This window comes from Ammodytes marinus, assembly GCF_949987685.1.
Source record: "Ammodytes marinus genome assembly, chromosome: 3".
Lineage (NCBI taxonomy): Eukaryota > Metazoa > Chordata > Actinopteri > Uranoscopiformes > Ammodytidae > Ammodytes > Ammodytes marinus.
Genome location: NC_137232.1, coordinates 23,380,191 through 23,402,538, shown reverse-complemented (window position 1 = coordinate 23,402,538; position 22,348 = coordinate 23,380,191). Strand labels below are relative to the sequence as shown.

The window sequence follows — 22,348 nt, the reverse complement described above, 5'->3', positions numbered from 1 at the left end:
ATCAACACTGCGATTGCTGAAAGCGCATCACCACAAACACAAATCAAACCCTATCATGAATTCTGGGGGCGGCATGGCATCCCAATGCTATGGGGAGGCTTTTGAATATTGAGGAGAAAATAAATGCAGTTAAAAGGCAAGAAATTCCCGAGGGGAAACTGCTGCTGCCGTTTGCAAGAGAGAACTGTGACTGGTGGTGGATTTATTTTTCTTTCTTTTCAACAGGAAAACAAGCCCCAAACATGAAGCCAAAGCTGTACAGGAATGGTTCTGAAATCAGAGTGCGAATGATTCAGAGACCAGAACCAAAGCCAAACTCAGAATTTATGGCAGGATTGTAATTGTTGTTCACGCATTTTCCCACCATAGTGGTTGGACAACAATATGACTGTAATTGAACAGCTTTCATCTTTTATTCCTTCCATCTCCTCTTTGCAGATGAAAGAAATGATTTCAACTCCTAAGCACATTGACTAAACTGATACCTCAATTTGACTTAGCGCCTAAACTGAAACACTACAGTACACACATGTAAACTAATCTTTTGATGTCCTTCTCAGGTCAAAACACAAGGCAAGTTTATTTATATATCAAGCATGTTAATTATATATATATAATTCAGACACAAGGCAATTCAAAGTGCTTTACAGGGGCATACAATACATCAATATTATACCTTAGAAATTGCATTTAAGAGATAATAAAAACAAAGAATACAGGAAGACCAATTGCCAGGAATGTTTGGTTTTTCGTGCAGTGATCTCAGTTTAAAGACAGGTTTTCTTAATTCTCGCATCACTAGAAACTTGTTTCTCATGCACTGATCGTGGATTAAAAGCACTTTAAACTTCTGTTAAAACAGCTTTTTTCTGTTACTAAAATTCCACTTCCATTCATTGATTCTTATAACGTAGCAAATGGGCAATTACAGCAAGAGGAGGCCCAGATATACATGAACAGTAACTAGATAGAAAATCAGACACCAGTTAATTTGTGTTACTTTATTCAGATCAAGATCCCAATTGTGAAGGGAATTCAAAATAAAAATAAAAAGCAGTCTTTGTGACAGAGGACAATCAAGGTTTAATTCAAGAGAACAAAACGAGAGGAGGGGGGAGAAGGGAACAGCGGGATTGGTTCAGGGAAAGACAAAAGTTTATTTTATCAACACAGAAGATACACTTATTCAACCCGCCCACAACTGCCCCCAGCTCCCACCCCATAATAAAACATTATGCAGCCTTACGTACACATGCTCCATGTCCCCCATCCCACTTTCTTTGAAAGCATGCACTTGTTCTCCACCATGTAGAGATTTGTAAGCCTGAATCCTATGGTTGACGTTTATGATCGCTGACCTTATGCTTTTCAATCTCATGTACAATGGAGGACCTTAGCATGGATTTAAGGGAAAACTGGGTGGCTCTGGGACACAAATAGAGCAAATGGTTTTGTTTAGTCCCACGGCCTTGACAGCTGAAGTCAATCTAGTTTAACCATCACGTTATCAACCACAGAATAAAGTGTCCCTTACCTAAAAGAACGCCATCTCTCTTCAGAACAGGACATGTGAAAACTGTTTACCCAGACAGACATATGAAAATAAAAACACCACCACTTATCGAAGTCATTGGCACACAGATTAAGAGCAATTCTAAGAACACATGGCAGAACATCTGAACAGACTACTACTTCCGACTCTAGCACATTAACCAAATCACTGAGGATTTAGAAGGAGGGGTAATTATGAGCAACACTTCACGACTGAGCTGGTCCCTATTACAGAGGGCCGAGGTAATTCATTTGTTTGGCCAATTCAATCTGTGTTGCTGCAGAGAACAAACAGTACAGAAAGACAGGCAAGGCTGGAAACTTGAGTTGGGAAAGAACACCATTTTAAATTGACTAGTACATGCAATCATTGAGCGAGGTCATCAGATTACATGCCGTAGTTGTCAAACCATTATTCAGGTTTTGCCTTGCGGTAGAAAAGAAAAAAGGCGTACAAAAGCAGCACAGATCTTTTAATCACTTCTCCGGAGAGCCTTATCGGTGTCTGAGGGAACAGAGAAACTCAGCTAAAGACACAGCTTGAAGAACCATCTGCTGCTCAAAGTTTGTGTCTAGCATTGGGAGAGTAGTGCAGCAGCACAGAGAGCTAGCATGGCCCTGGGTGCTAGGTAGCGAACATTGACATGTGGTTTGCTGCAATGACTGTGGCTAAAGAACAACAGTGGCCAAGGATGGAAAAGGGAGGAATGTGAGAGGGGTTCTGGTTAGCAGTGCCTAGCTAGTACAGTAGCACATTAGTCAGCAAAGCATGCACCACGTAATGCAGTTTCCTTACAGTTTGCCTAGGTTCAAGCAACAATATACAGCAAAGAAGAAGCCTGTGCTACGCATGGACATAGTCTACCAATTGACAGAAAAGAAAAAGAAAAAGGATAAAACAATTGTTATCAGTTTTCTCTATACAGTAACCAGTTGTTCCTGAACATCAATAAATATCTTGTGAAAGTGTTTGCGTTGTTGTTTCGGGTGGTTGTCTGATTTAGAGATGTTGGGTTGGTTTTATGCTAGGGCCAGAACTGTGGAAGAAAAAAGGAAACGTGAATAAGAATCTATTACATTGAAGCTTGAATATGATTCAAATCATCCTAAAATGTATATACTAGGGATGTTAAACGATTCATTATTTGCGTGTCGACGTGTCGGAGGCATGAATCGACAAATCGATCGATTTACTATGCCATTAGAAAAGAGAAAAAAAAAGGCAATGTGCATTTTTTTGCGGCAGCAGAGCGTAGTTGTGGTGCTGATAAACTGCGCTTTCCTTTAAACAACACTGGTGCCACACGCTGTGTGTGTTCAGACTTCATCTGCATCAAAGCCTTTTTGATAATAAAATGAGAGTCTTTAATTTTAAAAACGCTGTCCATGCGTCGGAGGTGAACTCGGCTGAAAACAGAAACAACAGTCCCTTCAGTCGCACTGTCAGCTTGCCGAAATGGCTCTGTGTACTTGAGACATACAAACAGATCGCGGAAGCCGTTCCCGTAGACAACGTTAAAGGGCAGGATAGCCCCGGTTATCATTTTATTCAACAAACCACAGAGTTTTTCTGCACGGCGGCTCATTCACTCATAGGCTACTTGCGAGGTCTCCTGGTGATCGTCACCGTCACAGCGCTACTCGCTGCTTTGCCCGGGCGGAGGCTTTGTGTGAAGGTGATTTAACATCACGGCCGTAGATGAATGCTATAACTTTATGCTGCATATGTTGCACTGCACTGTTGGCCCACACAGGACATTTAATGCGCGCACATTGCAGAAATGAAGCGCCTGCAGCGCGCTCGTGACCACACGTGAACTCGCATCACGGACGTCTCACATGTCCCCAAAACATCTAATAAAGTAAAACACCCGATTTACCGATTTCTATTTTTAGAGTCGCCTTGGGCACGAGTCGAAAATCGAGCCGAGAATCGACACATTGTTCACATCCCTAGTATATACCATGATGGAAGAGAGCAATGCTTACCACTGATAGCCTCCTGGGCAAAGTACTTGACGTCCATGTCTGTGTCTGTGGCCAGTTTCTCCAGCACTGGCTTCACTTCTGTTTGAAGGGCACTTTGGCACAAAGACAGAGGATGAGAATTATTAAACAAACTGCCACTGCTAGTTTTTGATTTTAGTGTTATAGCATATTTTTGTCAATGTATAATTTCTGCATCAGATGGCAACATACGTGCTCTCAAGGACGGGGCCAATCTTCTGAAGGGACTTGGCCACATTGAAGCGTACGTTGGCCACCTGGTCATTGGACATCTTGAGGACCACTGGCAGCATCTGCTTGGTGGTGATGTCCTGGCCACATGCCTCTGACAAAGCCTGAAACACAAAACAGCCGGTCACCACGGATGAAAAGAACACACAAGATATTTACAGATCATTTAACAAGACATTTTCATAATACATAATATACTTTTGGACGGAAACTTTTGAGTACGATACGATACTGCGATTGATATCATGGTACGATATTAAGCGTGGAATTCATTTCTACCCCCTCAAATGAAATGGTGTAACGCTGATTTAAATAAAAACAAAGAAGAATAATTAATTTTTTTATATCTTATTATGAAGAAGAGATTTCTGAGAGATTTAAACGTATCACCAAAATAAAGACACTGCTTCTCTACTGCTGTTTTTAAAGAAGCTTTACACCTATATTTTTCAAACTGAAATAGGAATTTTAAATCTAAACTTAATCTAGTCAATTGTCTGTAACTGTAAAAGTATGTATAAAATAAAAATTATTAAAATAGTGTGATAATTTCCCCATTTATTTATGTTTTATTTGCTTATCAACTCTATTTTTACAAGCCATGTTTTACCTTAATAGGCCTACATTATGACAGGCACAATGAACTCTGTAAAATATTAATTTATGACTTTTATTTGTTATTAACTTAAATTGCAGTCTCAAAATCAATGTTTTTGCAGTGCACTCCTCTCCCCCCTCCCTTCCTCACACTTTCGCAACATCACCTACATTGACATAGTAGGGATTCCATAGTATTGCGCAACATGCTGGTATAGCTTTTATATACTGTCTATGCTGAGTTCACGTGAAGTTGTGATGAACATATCAAGGATCTTTGGACTTATTTCCTTCATCTGCCTTTAACGGAAGTTCGCCGACTTTACCGGGGATTTAACGCGCGGTCGCGGTGGATTCTATTCTATTATTATTTTTATATATAATCTCATTTCCTCACGTTCGCCTGGATTCATAATGATATAATTGAACCACAAGCAACTTTCTCTTCAGTCTGGTAAGCTACTGTCGATCTTTTTCTCTATCTCTCCCTTTTCTCCTTCCCTCTCTTTTTCTTTGCTGCTGCGTGACTCAATGTTGTGAAGCTGCACGCGCTGGCGCTGCTCTGCATAGTGTAAACAACGGCCCACGTGAGACGTGACTGTTCAGTTTGAAGTTAGAAGTCATGTTTCAGTGATAAGATGTTGTGTCAATGTGTTATTGTTTGGTTTCCAATGTTGGTGTGGCCCATACAGTGTTAGATTGAGTGCTACGTTGCTCACGAGACTCCAAAATGACGGAGCGCATTTACCATGCAAGCTCGCCTGTAATACCGTGACGCGGTATTACAAGAACAAACTTACGGTTGACATTCGTGGCCTTTTAATATCGCGAACGACCGTTTTGCGGTATACCGTTACACCCCTAATTGAGGGCAACCCTTACAAAGTAACTGCAAGACCTACACATGATAGAGAGCTCATAGGAGACCATGCCATTGACTCACATTGATGCAGAACAGAGTAGTCATCCTGTGGAGGTAGTTTGGGTCGTTGGCCATGCCCAGCACTTTGGGCACGATGGTGTTCTGTGCCCACTCGGCTCCAAACTTCTCCACCAGCTTCATTAGGTTACAGGTGGCCGCCTCACGGATGGCGTACACTAGAAAAATTACAGTGACAACAGGCTGCATGAAGAGCGTGCTCAAGTCTTTTCCTCTTCAGAGTGTCTGAGGCAGAGAGGAGATAATGTGGCTCAGGTCCGATTTGTTTGGTGGCACCTGGATGTTGCTAAAGGATCCTCAGGATCATATTATTCATACAGCTTTACCATCTATATATCATTTTTAGGGCTGCAACAACGAATCGATAAAATCGATTAAAATCGATTACTGAAAGCGTTGGCAACGAATTTGGTCATCGATTCGTTGAGTCGCGCGATTAATAAGTCACTTGTAGACGCGGCACTGTTTACATCCAGCCGCCGACAGGTTCATGCACGCCCACAGCGAGCTTTCCGCACGTGAAGGCTCGCTTCACGTGCGGGAAAGCTATAGTGTGAGCGGCCACAGCTTGTATTTTGGTCATATCTAACACTGGACTGTAGGCCTAGGTGTTGTACCTTTGCTTTCTTTGGGTTAAAAAAAACTCCTTCAACTCAGTATCCGTCTAGTCCAAAAAAACTCTGTCAGCTGCTGCTGCTGCAGACGGGCTCGGAGAGTCGGCGCATCGACAGTCATTCAAAGCAGCAGCAGTAATCACACAACCGAACGGTTCAGAAAGTCCCGTCAGTTTAAAATATGTTAAATGTTAAAATCGGAAGGATATAGAGCTAGTTAGCTTAAAAAAAGTAGCAAACATGTCAACTGTGATGTGTTCAGAACGGCTCAGTAATATGATTGATGTGTTCAAATGCAACACAAAAAATAAATAAATTTGCGATTTTGGCAAAAACGTGTTTTCCCAGCAATATAAAATGTATGGTAAAGATGGAATTATGACCTGTTTAATGTCCTATATTGAGCTATGATCATATCAGCAATTAAAGCAATAATACAAGTTCTATTTCAACAAAATAATAGAAACGTATCAATAGTGATATCAATAAAGACTTGGATCATTAAGGAGTCTCGAAAATGGTATCAATATCAATACAAATTAACGATCTCCTGTCATCTGAGAGAAATTAAGATGATTTCATTTTTTAACCGTTAGTATTTACCGGTTAAAAATCTTATCGGTTGACTGGTTTACCATGGACATCCCTTATACTGTATAAATGTATATCATACATAGTATGTTTTTTTTTGTGTTATCCCAGTTAAGTTTATTTAAAATGTTTTATCATCTAATATTACTTTTGATAGTTCCGGGACGTTGGAGCAATAACCTGGTGTTTTGACACTTCAGTCTGCACTGTGAATTTGAAGTAATGTTCAGTTTTTGAATAAAGATGCAGCAATTACAATTTTTTTTTATCCGATTCATCGATTAATCGAAAAAATTATCGACGATTAATCGATTATTAAAATAATCGTTAGTTGCAGCCCTAATAATTTTGTCCCCCTAATTCTCCATATTGTAATTTTGCTCTTCGGGTTTACTTTGTACACTTGATATCTATGTCATGGGCGTCCTGAAAGAGGGATCCCTCCTCTGTTTTTCCACCTTAAGGGGCTATTAATGGGTAGTTTGTCCTGCTTTAAAAATTATAAATCCCCTTTAAGTCTTATTAGGCACAATAGAAATAATAGGATTTCCTCATTAGGACAAACAGGATTTGAAGGGTGAGTAAATCATGTAGACTAAACTCACGTAATGTAAACGTCATACAAACGATTCTGGGCTGTCACCTTGTCTTTCCCTGAAGGGCTTACGTAAGGGTGGCACAGCCCTAACCCCAGCCACAGCCAAGCGCGCGCGCACACACACACACCAGCAGCATTCCAATGATGTAACCGTGCTGGCCCTTTGTCCTCAATAGGGAGCGTGTGTCTCTAATTGGAAAACTTGATGTGAAGAGAACACTATATACTCTGAGTGAAAGAAATTATGCAAAAGACAAGTTATAAAATGGAGCCGAGTGTTTTGTGCGGCCCTATGCTCTTCTAGCATTTTAATATGGTTGATTGTTTCACAGAGCAGCTTGACATGCTCAGAAATCAACTCACACACAGTTTGACACATTGACCAAACAGTGATTTATAACTCCCTTAAGTTCAGGATAAATCAACAGCACAAATTACAGGCTGTGGCCTAGACAAACAAGGTTAAACTAAGGTCAAGTTATACATACAGAAAATGAGAGGGCAACCGAGTGTCTTAGCCATCCAAGTGACAAATCCTGATAACTTGTCAAAACCATTGTACAACAGGATGCGGTTGACTTTCCCATTACTTTCCCTACTTACAGCTTTAGTACACTGCACATGGAGTTACTTATTCACAGCCTTCTATGATGGCAGGGAATTGCAGATCGCATCCCACCAGATCAGATTCAGGTACCACAGTATTGACATGTGCAATTGCAGTGGAAATGAGCAGATGAAGGAGCGGTATTTGTGAGCTCAATGCAAAATCATGAAAAAAAGGGCTTGTGCACTTTTAAGAAAGTCATGGGATGCTGCATTGTACCAAATTCCAGGAGGTTTGGCAATGTGACAATGATTTTAAAGCAAAAATAAAGCAAGGACAATATTTGGGGCAAAATCTGTATTAATACAGTTAAATAATAATGCTCACATTAAACCATGAGTGCCTTACCGTGGTCAATAAGCCAGGCCATGCAAAGGGTGTTGAGTTTCTCGTCAAAGAATTCCACTCCCTGGGAAAACATGGACACGGTGTAATTAGATCGCTTTACAGTATGTGTACAGTTAAGTCATGCCTGACAAGGTCTGTTTGTCTGCACATTTCAGGTTCTCAGCATTGTACTTATTAGAAGGACCTTTAGAACATTTACATTTAGTTTGGGTTGTGTTGGTAGACACCCTGACTCACCAGCTGTCCTGCCAACAGGGGCATGTACTCTATGATGGCGAGGCGGACCCTCCACTTTGCATCCTCTGCCAGCTCCACAATGGCCGGCAGCAGCGACTGGGAGAGCTGACGGATTCCAATCACCTCGTTCACACAGTCTAGGTTGGAGATGATGTTGAGACGCACCTCTGGGCACTGCAAGGCATTTTTATTAAGATTAACTTAAGCTAAGTTAGTGTTCAGATATTTGACAAAACATTTATCATAACGCCAATATAGTTCATGTTTTTTGTTGCTTTATATTAAAAAAAATAAAATAAAAAATTCTGTCACCAAAGTGCAAATGTCTTGGCTTCAGCTAAGCTGAGCCACTTTACTCACTCTACACAGAATAGACTTCCCAGAAGTTTTGTCTAGAATAATGTAACCCAGGTTTATGCCTTAAATAGAGATCTGCTTTAAATCTGATTTGGACAGGATATTAAATACTAATTCAGCTTAAACCATCCTTGTTTTCTAAAAACCTGCAGACTTAAACTAAATGATTTCAGACAGGGTTGTTCACTTAGTTGGATCCAATAAGGGCACAGGGTCAGTTTTGTTATAATTTAAATATCAGTTATCAGTTTAATTAACTACTCATAATCTGTATCGGCCCTGAAAAACCAGTATCGGTCGACCCCTACTAATTAGAAACTCTTGGTCTTGGGTTTGGGCTGTGAAGAAATGGGGCCGTCTTTACATAGGACAGCAGTAAAATCACTGACAGCCGCAAGCCACCAAACACATTTCTATACCTTTGTTGCCAAACTCAGATCTGATCTCAATATGCAATAAATAATGGAACATTTATTTATTTGAAAACATGTGACTTGGCTATCGATGTTCTAAATTAACCTGTGACATTAGAGGAAGAATACATGAAACAAATTGATCTACGATTTGTTGCTTTATAAACTTCAGAAATATATCATTTCCAAGTATATCTAATGAAAGAAATAACTGAAATGCAAAAGGAGACTGATGAAAGGATGTATCCAAATTACAAGTGTCACAGGAGCAGCTGGAACCATAGCCTTGCTCAACCTACTTTAACTACTTAATACCTACATTCACTACTTTCTACAGTACCGACAATCGCAATGAATTGAGCATTAACTGATCTAGATGCACTGTGTCCAACATTTGATCTGGCCTGCCTCTAGACTCAGCAGGTCTTTCATTCTTTTAATTGTAAAGTCTGGCAGCCAACTGCATGAGTCATCCTTCCAGCCAGCCAGGTGGCAGCCAGGTACGTCTGGTGGCTCTAACCCCGTTTCACACATGTTGATGACTGAAGGCCAAAGAAGTTGGTCAAACAGATGCTTTACAGGAAGCTTTTTTATGTGAATGTTACCAAACAAAGACCTGCCTTGAGGATTTCCAAAGAGCTGTGTAAAATATATATTTTTTTTTTAAAGAGAGAAGTTAGGGACCACGATTACAAGCAAGCATTTCCTTTACCTCATCTTTGAGCTGAGCCAGGAAGAGAGGCAGTAAGTGCTCTATTGTGTTGTCCTTTCCCAGGATGGTGGAAAGGCCCATAATGACTGAGGCCAGGGCCGACTTCACATGCTGGTTGGTGTCTGAAACAAGTTCCTGGTGAATGACAGGACACACAGGAGACAGAGATCAACACAAACAAAATGGTCAAGACAGAAAATATTTAAACAAACAGCAACGCAAGACTACTGCTTTGGGTCATAATGACAAATCATTACAGAGAGGGAGACAATAACCATAAAGCATAACGTGACCAAAACCACATCACATTGGGCTTAGAGCAAAACACTCTTAATTACAGGAGAATAGTAGCATTTCTGCAGAAATCATACATCATATATAAGTTGAGTTATTATCGTCACATTTCACAATTTTCTACGGTTGTGTGCAAAGTTGTTGCTACCCGTATGGCTTTCCACTGTTTATATGTATACAGGATAAGCAGATTTGTGACACTGATCTTCACTTTTTACATACAGTCAAAAGAACCAGGAATTCCATTGCCTGTGTACCTGTACCAACACTACCATTAGTGAAAACTGACAATGAGAATTTGTATATCAGTAAAAATGATAAATAAAAAAACAACAACACTGCCACCTGCTGTTCAATATCTAACATACACTGGCACAAATGGACATGTCTCACTGTGTTTTATAACCGCTGCACAAAACATATGCAATTGGTTATGTTTTTCAACAATTTGAGAAAGGATTTTTCTTTAACAAATTTTTATAGTTTTGACACGTTTCTTATCAACTGCTTGGGGGGAAGGGGTGGGTTTGGTTGAGAAAAATGGAGTCTGGTTAAGCAATCAATATACTGTACATTAGGGCTGGGTATCGTCAAGGACTTCGCGATACGATACGTATCACGATACACTGGTCACGATACGATATATCACGATATATTGCGTATCTTGATATATCACGATATATTGCGATATTCCATAAACAAGTTGCCTTGTCAAACATAACAGCACAATATAGTGATAATTGTACAGACAAATGAAGTCAAAACTATTTCATTCACAACTTCCTTTACTATTTTTCTTCCTTTTTTTTGGTTTTGGCAAATTATCAAACACTACTGCAGCTGCCATAACATCAAAATAACAAATCCAATTCACTCTTGTACTAACTGTACAGGACACAATGAAAATGAAAACACATCAGTGTGCTTTTGTGACACAGTGAATCTTAAGTATGTTTATAAACAAAACTGATCTAACTTCAATAGTCAGTATCCTAGAGGCTCAGGCCTGACAGCAGACATGGGTTTGAATCTGACCCGTGGTTGTTTCATTCCCTCTCTGCCCCACTTCATATCTGTATCTCTGCACTGTCAATAAAGCCATGGAAAGCAAAAAAAAAAAAAAAAAAAAAAAATCGTAAAAAAATTAATTAAAAAAAAATCGATATTTTGATATAAAAATCGATACTGATATCGGGAAACTAAGTATCGCGATATATCGATATTTCGATTTTTTGACACAGCCCTACTGTACATCTTTTTAACAAACCCCACAGTTCTACCACAGTTGGAACAGAAAAGGAGGGAAATGTGAGACAGCAGCTTTCTGGTGAAGCTTTATCAGCACTCTTTTTATATGCAACGTACCAGTGCATAAATTACATTTTGTGTTGTATTTATCAATAGAATTGGTTCACATAATAACAGCAGTGAGGTTGGTAAATACAATCTCTTTATCAAATGGAATAAATTACATCACAAAAAAAGGTTGTGTAAAGAAATTAAAAAATCCCTCCCCCAGCAGCTGGCGCAGGCAGTTCTCATTTCTAGCCCAGCTCAATCCTGGGCATAGATAGTAAATAAAATGGATGTAGCATCCGGGCTGACCTCAGTTATTCACACAGCATCCAATAAACCTGGTTTGTGCGCGTCACCATTTTGTGAGGGGGAGGGAGATAGCTGACGTATACCTCCGAGGCAAAGTGAGGGACAACGGGCGGAGAGCTGTCACTCAAGAGATCACGCCAATACATTTTAACCTCCAAAAGAATAAAAACTAGTGTGGTCCAAAAAAATTCACCCCCCTCAGTTTTGTCATGGAGATATGACCTAAACATACAGACTACAATGGTTTTGTGGCCCAGGCTGTAAATAGGTCTAATAAGACTTTGAAAACAGCCTGTCTAACAAGTGAGTCAAAGAAAAACTGCTCGACAGTTGTGGTCACTTCCTTATTGGATGCTGGTAAAAATCGCTGAGGTTGGGGCTTGATCCTGGGGCTGGGATTGAACCGGTTTTTAAAGCCCGGAGCCGGCTCTCTGGCAGTGTGAAACCAAGAAACTGTCTCTAGCTGTCCCCGATTTTGGGGCGGTGTGAAAGGAACAAATGAGGCAGAGAGAGGTTTATTTATGTTTTTACCTTGACACAGGGCAGAATGTGAGTCATGATGATTTGTTCACGACTGTCCTCTGGGAGGTTCTCGCAGAATTCTAAGAAAAAAAAAAGAATACTCTGTTAAGAAAGTATGGAACACCCTGAGAAGAAGCTGAAAAATGTGTTCCTTGCAATTCATCTTTTCAGCAAGTTTGACATAGGCATTGGAGCTGGATACAGTTGATGCAGTCTCATGCACTGACCTTTGACTTTGTTGGCTGCAGCAGCACGGACCTCTGCTTCACAGTCTTTCAGAAGGTTCTGGAAAGCCGGGACCAGATCGTTCTTGGTGATCTCTGGCCCCACGGCTTTCTGGAGCTGCAGGAAGAGGAGAAATCAACATGTCTTAACATCTATTATTTATGCCAAAGTCATGATTTGGTTCATGTGCCGATTGTGTTACTATAGAGCCCTTATGGGCTTCTTGTGCCAAAGTCCTGAATGCCTCACAACATCCTGGCTAAGAATACAGAGGAAGAATAACTCACTTACTGGTGTTCTACTGCAGCATTTAATATCCAATTGTGTCTTAAAACTAGTGTGCCAATATGAAGATTGGTAAGTAAGTAGTCCTAATAGTAATAGTGAGATTCAAATGAAAGCTCAGATTTGACAGAACATCCAAACTACTTACAAACTGTACTCAGTAGGTATCTCTAACCAACCTATACCTACTTTCAAAATGTAATCTTTTGGGATGGATTATCTGAATGTGTTAAACAGATTGAATTCACTGAATTTCATCAAAATGCTGTAATGCAGAGGGATGGCTGGTAGTGGGATGTTTAATAACCTAATTTTTGTATATTATAAGATTCCAAAGTGCTTTGTTAAGTTAGGACAATAAGGACAAGCTTTCTGAAATGCTGTGTGCAGTCAGAGCCCAGCGGCTGTTTGTCTAAACATAGAACCAATGTGAAAAACCCTTTGTATGCAGGAGAAAGTGGAATGCACATTTGACTCTATTCATTAGGGTCTACAGTACAAGTATAATTTCACACAAATGATTGATAAACAACTGAATTATATAACATACAATTTGAACCAAACAATGTAAATGTAAGGCAAGTTTAGTTTCTTACACTTTACATTTTGCATACATTAAGTCTCTTCCTCTTAAAATTGTCATCTTGAAGCACAAAAATAAAAAATGTCAGAGTTGTCTGTTCAGCTATCTCAATTAAAAGAACGCATAACAGCAAAACCACAGATTTAAAAAAGCTATATTTGCCAATGTTGAAGCACTAGCTCTTTTGAAGCTGCTGCCAGACTGGCTTGAACATGATCCAGGAGACAAAATGCAGCAATACCGAAGCACCCCAGTAGCTCAACTGGTAGAATGCATACTATTAAAAGGTCACATATTATGCTAAATGCACTTTTTAAATGTGTTCTAACATATCCATGGGTCCACGGTGTGCCTAGAGACTGCCAAAATATCAACAAAAAAATAACACTCTTCTCACCTTTTCTCACTCTCCCCCTTTCTGAAACCCCCCACCTCTCCCCCCCAATATACTCCAGTCAGAATTCTCGCCGTCTATTACGTCATAGACGGCACAGCCACATCCCCATATTTTATTTATATGTCCATGCTTCCCCCCCACATAAGTAACCAGAAACTTCCACTGTGCAGTGTTCTATGATAACTCCCCTCCCCCCATTTCTTATTGGTCCACGGCCCCGAGATCCTCTGGAAAATTTTCCGAGCGACAGCCATGTTGTTTTCCCCGCTAAGCGACAAGATGCCCATAGTACAGCAAACCATGCAGAGTGTTGCATAAAGCAACACAGAAGCATTCTGCTCATAATCCACTAATTTATCTTAATCACAGCAGTCTTAATAATGCCGCGTTTATAACGAGACAAAGCTTAGGGAACTACTTGTGTAGTAATTCCATCGGTGAAACTAAAAGGAATCTCCTCAATGGTTGTTTGCCTGTTATTTACCTAGTGTAGCATGTAGCTTCGGGAGTAGCACCCAACGTTTGCTTCTATTACACTAACTTAGCTTTCCCATTGCAGTTTAATAATGCCTCGTTTTTAACACCACAAAGGGTGGGAAGTTATTCCTGTAGAAATCAAACTTTGAAGCTACTGTTTTCACTGGTTTTAATCATGTCAGGTCATGTCAAAGTATGGCTTCGCTACGGGTAAACACTGTGTTCGCAGTCACGCAGTGTCTCTCTAGTATCACAAGAGCACGGCAGAGACGGTGGGAGGGCCCGGCAGAGAGGTGGGAGGGGCCAGCCAGATCGCAGGCTGCTGACACCAATATAGGTCATCCGGAGACCAGAGGACAATCAGGGTATAGAGGCTTACAATAAATGATCTGAACGGGTTTTTCAGCAAACATTTAAAAAAATAAGTATTAGGGACTACTTAGACCATATAAAATTGACAGTAAAGTGCATAATATGTGAGCTTTAAAGCAAAGTCCTTGTTCCATTCCAGCTTTCTGTCCGTTGTGGTATGTCTTCCCCCTCTTTACCCTGTTTCCTATCAAGCTCTCCATACCATCCAATAAATGAAAAATGCAAAAACAAAATACTTGCACTTGCAATACTTTAAGTGCTACAAAGCATCCATTGTAATTATGAACAACTCTTAATAGCCAATCAATTGTTGAATTATTTAACCAGGATGACAGTGAAAGGGGAAGGAAAGAAGTCTTGTGCTTACCTCTGAAAACTTGTCGGCCACCATGTAGCGGACCCTCCAGGATTTGTCTTCTGCAGCCTGGCGCAGTGTTGGCATCACCAGGGTCTCCAGGTCCTCCTGAGGCAGCAAAGTGGCAATGCTGACACAAGCCTCCACTGCAAGCAGACGCACTGAGTCCTGATGGGGGGAGGTAATGGGGTCAGTTTGGCCATTACGAGGTTAACAGCCAATAAGACTGAGACAACAATGCAGAACACAAGAGTGCAACAGTTAAGGTTGAAAAGAGGGAAGACAGGTGTCTCTCACCTGCTCATCAGAAGCCAGAGCAGTGAAGAGGGAAATTATGTCACTTTTTACATAATCCAGCTCCAGGACTTTGGCAAACTCTCCCAGTTTAGATGCTGCCGCACGACGCACCATAGGAGTGTCATCTGAGCATAAGGTGCGAAAATGCCTAGAGATAATCACAAACGCATTTTGTCAGTGACAGAACTGACAGCTGAACCCAACATAAATTATGAACATAACTGCAAATAAGGATTTAGAGCACTCAAAAAAGTGTTTTGCTTTGTTGAGAAGTCGCTTACTGGCGAATCTCAGCCTTGACAGTGCTGGAGACACGGGGATAACAGACGCTGAAGAGGCCACAGGCAGATGTGCGAGAAGTGAACCAGTCACCACTGGCCAGCCGCTTGACCAAAGGCTCAAAATGGACCTCCAAGTCAACTGGAGAGTGCTCCTGAGAGATCTTCCGCAGGGACTCTACAGCTTTATCTCTGACTACTGTCTCCTCCACTGTGGCAAGGCTCTCCAGAGGAGGCTATGGAATAAAAAGAAATATAAAAAGGAATAAGGTTAGATTGGGATAATGGTCAACTATTTACACACAAAAACAAGGAGTTTCTCATAAGAAACAGATCTCTCTCTGTGGCCCAGCCTGCCTCAGATCTTATGCCTCTGTCCAATCAAACTCCATGTTAGTCAATAGCAATTAAATCTATATCTCTTACCTGCATCATTGAATTATGAAATGTTAATTAAAAAATGCCAAAAAGGCCTTATATTTTGTTAACAACAAGGACTAAAGAGTTAGAGTCATATTTAAATCAAATCCTCTGACTTACCAGGAGACAGTGGACATATTCTGGCCCTCCCACCAACATAGTGAAATTGCCAAGCTGCTCAGCCAAGGCCAAGAGAACCTCATCTTCATCATAGATGGTGTCTAAGGGATGACAGTACAAATACTTCAGAGCATATACATATTCAGATTTAAAAACTATTATATATTATATAGCACATACACACATTGAGCATTTCCTAAATGTGGCAATCATGTGAACATTATAACACAACCTTGCAGTCATGAGTTATGTGTCAAACATCAGGTGATTTAAACATATCGGGTGGCTGACTATTACCTGTGAGGAAAGGAAGGAGTTCAGTGCGAGTCCTCTCAACACCAAGGGCCAGAGCGATGGTGGACAGCTTCTTGATGCTGTTCAGCCGTAACTGTACACATACATTACATTCGTTAGCAACACACCCATAATGTACAGAAATCCCATTTAAAAAAAACACAGTCTAATGGGTACCGTAAATCCTCACTATTATGAGGCTTTACAGTTGATCCAAGAATAACTCAAAATGTAGTGTCTTAGATATAATCCGCGTCTGCGCAACAAGTACACAGCTAACGTTGACCAGCGTTTAAGAAGACAATTAACCAAAATAGCTGAATCGAAATTCTAGCTTTAAATTAATTGGCAATGTACAACAACAGTGGGATATAACCTATACCCACAGGGGCCTTCAGCGCCCTACTGTTGTGATTGCTAGCTTTAACGTTAGTCAATGCGCTAACACTAGCGTTGCGGCTATGCTTGTCATGTCTTAACCCATATTTATTCGATAGCTTTGCATGGCTAAGCAACCCAAAATGAATTTAGACATTACTCCGGGTTGATGGTTAACGTCGAGCATCACGAAAGCGATACAGCTAGATTTTTAAGGCAGGGTGCGCCCAGCAGACAATTCCCGATAGGCCTTGACCGGGAACATCAACTAGCATATGTGCTAGTTAGCTAGCTGGTGAATAGATGCATGACTTGGAAAATGCGTCAAATGGCTTCGTTTTTCCGTACAATATGAATAAGGTTTACAGTCTAAACTAGCGTCCATACCTGAACATCCTCGTTTCGCAGCTCGTCGATGAGAACGGCGATAGGGTAAAGAGAGTCGTCTCCATCAGCGCCTGCCATTTTGATACTGTTGCAGTTAACGAATGGCGGTGTTGGGCTCCACTACGGGGTTTCTGATGGAGAACAGCGGCTGCAGGGCCCTCCCTCCTCCGCTACTGGTGCCTTCAAGAACAGACCGAGAAAAACCGTCAGAACACCCCCATGCACAATTAAAACTATTTAATTTGCTCTTCCTTCCCATGATTCATATTTGTTTGCCTTTCGAGCACTCTCTTCGTCCTTAACATTGGACACCCACTTACAGAGTAGCACTCGGCAAAAACACATGCCTTCATGTAGCCTATGCGCACTACAATAAAATAAGCCAAGCTACCCCTTCTTGTTTTTGTTTTGTTTTATAAAATAATAATCAACATTTAATCATCTGTTTTTCATGCAGATTATTGGTACTTCTGTTTGTTCTGTTTTTAATTTAATTTCTTGTCTTGTGCTGTGTCATTTGTGTATTGTTGAGAATAAAGTATAGCCTACCTGAAAAAATGGTTTCATGTTGAAATAACCCCCTACTGTGTAATAAAGAAGATCAACCCCATACAGGAGTAAGAGTAGCATATTCTCTAGTAACAGCCACATTTCCTGAATTAAGTTCATATATATATATTTAAGGCCTACAAAAAAACTAGTCCCACATTGTAAAGAATGATCTCAAATAGTTGATATAAACAAATGTATTTGTATTCAATAACTAAACCTATTCAGATAACAATTTGACCCCATGTTCATAAAATCTCTACAAGGGACCTTCTTAACTGGCTGCAATATTTAAAAAAAAATTATCTAATCATAACCATACAAGAGTGAAGCTTCTGTAATCGATTGGAAATATTCAATTCAGCTTCATTGAGATATAAGCTAAATCCCCTACATAGAACAAAATACAGATAATTTAAACTACAATTAAATTAAAATCTAACAATTCATACAGGCCATGTTGCATTACATCACAGAGACAAGACACACTGATACATTATTATAAACATTATAAATGCAAAATAACAGAACCAAGAAACCTAGGCCTAGTGGAAATGGGGTAGCCTCTGATACAGTCAATGTGTGTAGGTAGTACCATAGACATAATAAAGGATTTATTATGTCTATGGGTAGTACTGTCAGCATTACTGAAAAAGGACAATAAGTGTAATAGCCATTCGGCTTTTTGAAAGCTATAAAAAACAAAAACAAAGGGCTCTTATTTTCTTTATTTAAAACGGATGTTGTACTCAGGCTTTACTCCTGTTCCGGCATGTGCGTCATAGCCGGTCAAGATGGCGTCTCAGCAGCAGCAGCAGCAGCAGCCTGGCGGACCGATGTCTCAGCCCGGATTACAACAGTCTGCTTCACTTCAACAACAACAGCAACAATTGAGCCAACAGCAAGACTTTGATCCAGTTCATCGATTTAAGATGCTAATACCACAGCTTAAGGAGAGTCTGCAGGTAGGCTAATTGAGTTTAAAACTGAAAACCGAAAATGCCCATAACACCTTGTCACAATAGAGAAAGTAGTCAAAAAATTTAATTAAAAAACAATACAGCAGTTCGCATTGCCTTATTGTTATTTTCTTTTCATTTCAGAATTTGATGAAGATTGCATCCCTGAATTTGGCCCACAACACATCAATTGACAACGGCATGTAAGTTGCCAGGTTGGGGGGAGCGTTACATCAATTGTCCTTCCTTATAAGAAAGATGTTTCTGTCAGCCTGCTCTCAGATTTTTTGTTTTGTTGTATTGTTTCTTCTGGTTTAGCAAAAGCAGCGACACCTCTGTGCAGCGCTTTGACAAAAGCCTAGAGGAGTTTTATGCCCTTTGCGATCAACTGGAGCTGTGCTTGGTGAGACACACACACACACACACACACACACACACACACACACACACACACACACACACACACACACACACACACACACACACACACACACACACTATATTGTCATGGCTCTGATCAATATTTTAAAAGTATTGAGAATGCTAGAACGTTGGATTAAATATTTTACCAACCTTTTTTCAGATTTTTCAATTTAAAACTACAAAACAATTATTGGTAGCGTTTTCTTCTTTAATTATTCACAAATGCCTCTCCTATTAATGTCACACAGATCAGCATGGTATGATCTGATGTGATCAGGACGCCTATATGAATTACACATTTATTGTTTTTGGCTTTTTGGTTGTGCATTTTGAATGACCTGTAATAAAGTCATACATAAGAAAACAAAACAAAATTCTTTAAAAATTCTTTTCAGTTTTGTTTTTTGTGAAATTTGCCTTCATTTTCCTTCCAAGTGCCATTAAATTAGTCATAAATGTAACTTGCCTTAAGATGTTGGAACCCTGTTATTGGATACAGATGTTCATTAGTCGCCACAGAAGATGTTAAAGGAATAAAGACTCCCTTACATATATTCTATACAAAACATATACTTTTTATGCTTTTGTAATACAAAGATAAAGTCCGAGCCTCTTAAAGCCAACCATAATATATATAATATACACTCACCGGCCACTTTATTAGGTACAGCGGTTAATTTTTCTTGTTAACACATGTAACTAATCAGCCAATCACATGGCAGAAACTCAATGCATTTAGGCATGTAGACCTGGACGGGACAATTTATTGAGGTTGAAACCGAGCAACAGAATGGGGAAGAAAGGGGTTTTAAGTGACTTTGAACATGGCAATGTTGAGGGTGCCAGGAGGGCTGGTCTGAGTATTTCAGAAACTGCTGATCTACTGGGATTTCCACTCCAAACCATCTCTAGGGTTTACAGAGAATGGTCCGAAAAAGAAAAAATATCCAGTGAGCGGCATTTGTGTAGACGTAAAATGCCTTGTTGAAGTCAGAGGTCAGTGGAGGATGGGCATACTGGTTCTAGATGATAGAAAGGCAACAGTAACTCAAATAACCACTCGTTACAACCAGGGTATGCAGAATATCATCTCTGAACACAAAACACAACCAACCTTGAAGCAGATGGGCTACAGCAACAGAAGACCTCACTGGGTGCCACTCATGTCAGCTAAAAACAGGAAAATGAGGCTACAATTCTCACAGGATCACCAATATTGAACAATAGAAGATTTAAAAATCATGCCTGGTCTGATGAGTCTCGATTTCAGTTGCGACATTCAGATGGCAGGTTCAGAATTTGGCGTAAACAACATGAAAGTATGGATCCATCCTGCCGTGCACCATCAACCATGCCATGTTCAAAGTCACCTAAACCCCCTTTTTTGCTCGGTTTGACTTCAGTACATTGTCTTGACCACGTCTAAATGCCTAAATGCATTAAATTGCGGCCATGTGATTGGCTGATCAGCTTTTTGTTTTGATAAGCCATTGAACAGGTGTACCTAATAAAGTGGCCGGTGAGTGTATATTATTATAATATAAGTACCGGTTTCCATCTGCCAACCCACATCACATGGAGGTGCATTCCCTGTTTCTCTTCAACACATGCCACGTGTTCTGTATCTACACTTAAGAAAAATATACCATACTAAAACATGTGTTTATTTTGCTCCTGTGCAGCGGCTGGCGTACGAGTGCCTCTCCCAGAGCATTGACAGTGCCAAACATTCCCCCAACTTGGTCCCGACAGCCACCAAGCCAGACACAGTGCAGACTGAGTCCATGTCTTATGCCCAATACCTCGGCATGATCAAGTCCCAGATCTCCTGTGCTAAAGACATCCATAATGCTTTGTTAGAGTGCTCCAAGAAGATTGCAGGAAAGGGGCAGCCTCAGGGGATCATGTAGATTACCCCACAACTCTTCCCTCTGCATCTGGGGACATTTCTTAGAAAGATAAAGACAGATTTCATTTTCGGGGTTATCCCATATTCAAATGTCAATTTTGCGCCATGTTGGTCAAGAGTTTTTTTTTTCTCAAGAACTTTTATATTTTTTTTGTTTTTTGTTTTTCAGGAAAAGTAAATTATTATTATTTTTTTATTGTAAACGCTGTGTAAATATTCCTGACAAAAAAAAACATGTTCTAAGATGACCAGCAGGTGGTGGCAGAGTGTAACTGCCAATTCAATATTCACAAGTCTTTTGTAGCTTATTTGTATTGTATTGAATATTAAACCCTTTATACTGATACTTAAGTTTTGCCATTATTCAAGAGGTACAAAGACCTGTCTGTCAATACAGTTAGGATGTATGCAATGTAACTGTTATTAGTAAAAAGAGGAAAAATGCAAACGCTATTGCAGCAGTACTATTGCAGTAAGGTGCTCACGCCCTGGAGTAATTTAAAGAGTAAAACTTTTTTAAGGGATTTGTGCTATTCCATAACAGATTCATTTATTTACAAGATTGTAATATTCACTTTATGCCTATGAATGACCCATTTCAGAGCAGGCACCGAAGAGATGGGAGGCTGCCCCTGAAGCAAGATTTTGAGTCGGCACTTCCAACCGAAGGGTCTTCTTTAACTGTTGACTCAAATCATTGCTTTTCCAGGTGGGGCAGCCCTAAAGGAAACATAACACGCTTCTGTCCCCATACTCTGTATTCCTGGACTGAGTTAGGACTCGGCTTACACTTGGATCCTTGCTGAGCTGTGAATGGTTCTGAGTTTCCTTGATTCCTTCCTATTTGTATGTCGTAGTGAAGGGGATTACTATCTGATACACGAGCACGTGAGATGGGAGTCTGGTGGGTTTGCAGCTGTGTAGCATCTCAGACCACTTTGAGCTACTGTCAAGTGCTTAGATCCAAAAATACTACCCTACCTGGCTCACTACCACGCAGGCACAACAAGAGGTTCTTCACAATACAAGCTCTCACAGACGCTCTGCAGGCTCCTTGTTTTTCAGCATTCGTAAAGTAAGAATGAATTATTCCATGTTTACCTTTTCAGTTGATCTTAAGATGAAACTGTTTCAGGACTGACAAAAATACACCAAATTAATCTTAATATTTTTGACATTTTTATTTTCTGACAATAGCCTGTGTTAACACAGAACCCATTTTTGAAGCTTGAAAAAAAAAATATACAAGAAAAAAAAAGCTAGAATTATTGAGAATAATCCAGCCAAGGTGTTGTGCAATGAAGTACAGAGTTCATCAGATGATAAACTAAAAGTAACATATAAAAAGGGAAGAGTATTACTTTTTACAAAGATTACAGCAGATAAAATACATATTTCCAGAGCATTATATTCTAG

The 22,348-nt window shown here is 40.1% G+C and overlaps 2 protein-coding genes across 2 annotated transcripts; one reads left to right on the top strand and one right to left on the bottom strand.

The window, feature by feature from the left end:
- Positions 1 to 681: 681 nt before the first annotated feature.
- On the bottom strand, positions 682 to 17,212 carry ppp2r1bb (protein phosphatase 2, regulatory subunit A, beta b). Its single transcript, XM_080025033.1, has 15 exons — positions 17,093 to 17,212; positions 16,331 to 16,421; positions 16,034 to 16,134; positions 15,497 to 15,729; positions 15,216 to 15,363; positions 14,931 to 15,086; positions 12,452 to 12,566; positions 12,234 to 12,304; positions 9,804 to 9,938; positions 8,322 to 8,495; positions 8,085 to 8,145; positions 5,330 to 5,484; positions 3,751 to 3,893; positions 3,541 to 3,632; positions 682 to 2,588 (listed from the first exon to the last, which is right to left on the bottom strand). Exons 1-15 carry the CDS (start codon positions 17,168 to 17,170, stop codon positions 2,572 to 2,574), a joined length of 1,770 nt encoding a protein of 589 aa, XP_079881159.1. The 5' UTR covers positions 17,171 to 17,212; the 3' UTR covers positions 682 to 2,571.
- A 1,223-nt stretch (positions 17,213 to 18,435) lies between these two features.
- Positions 18,436 to 21,265, top strand: med29 (mediator complex subunit 29; the record flags this gene model as incomplete). The annotated part of the gene is made up of 4 exons (XM_080025039.1): positions 18,436 to 18,606; positions 18,745 to 18,803; positions 18,919 to 19,003; positions 20,706 to 21,265. The coding sequence occupies 4 exons, from the start codon at positions 18,436 to 18,438 to the stop codon at positions 20,931 to 20,933; spliced, it is 543 nt and encodes a 180-aa protein (XP_079881165.1). The 3' UTR covers positions 20,934 to 21,265.
- Between the last annotated feature and the right edge of the window lie 1,083 nt (positions 21,266 to 22,348).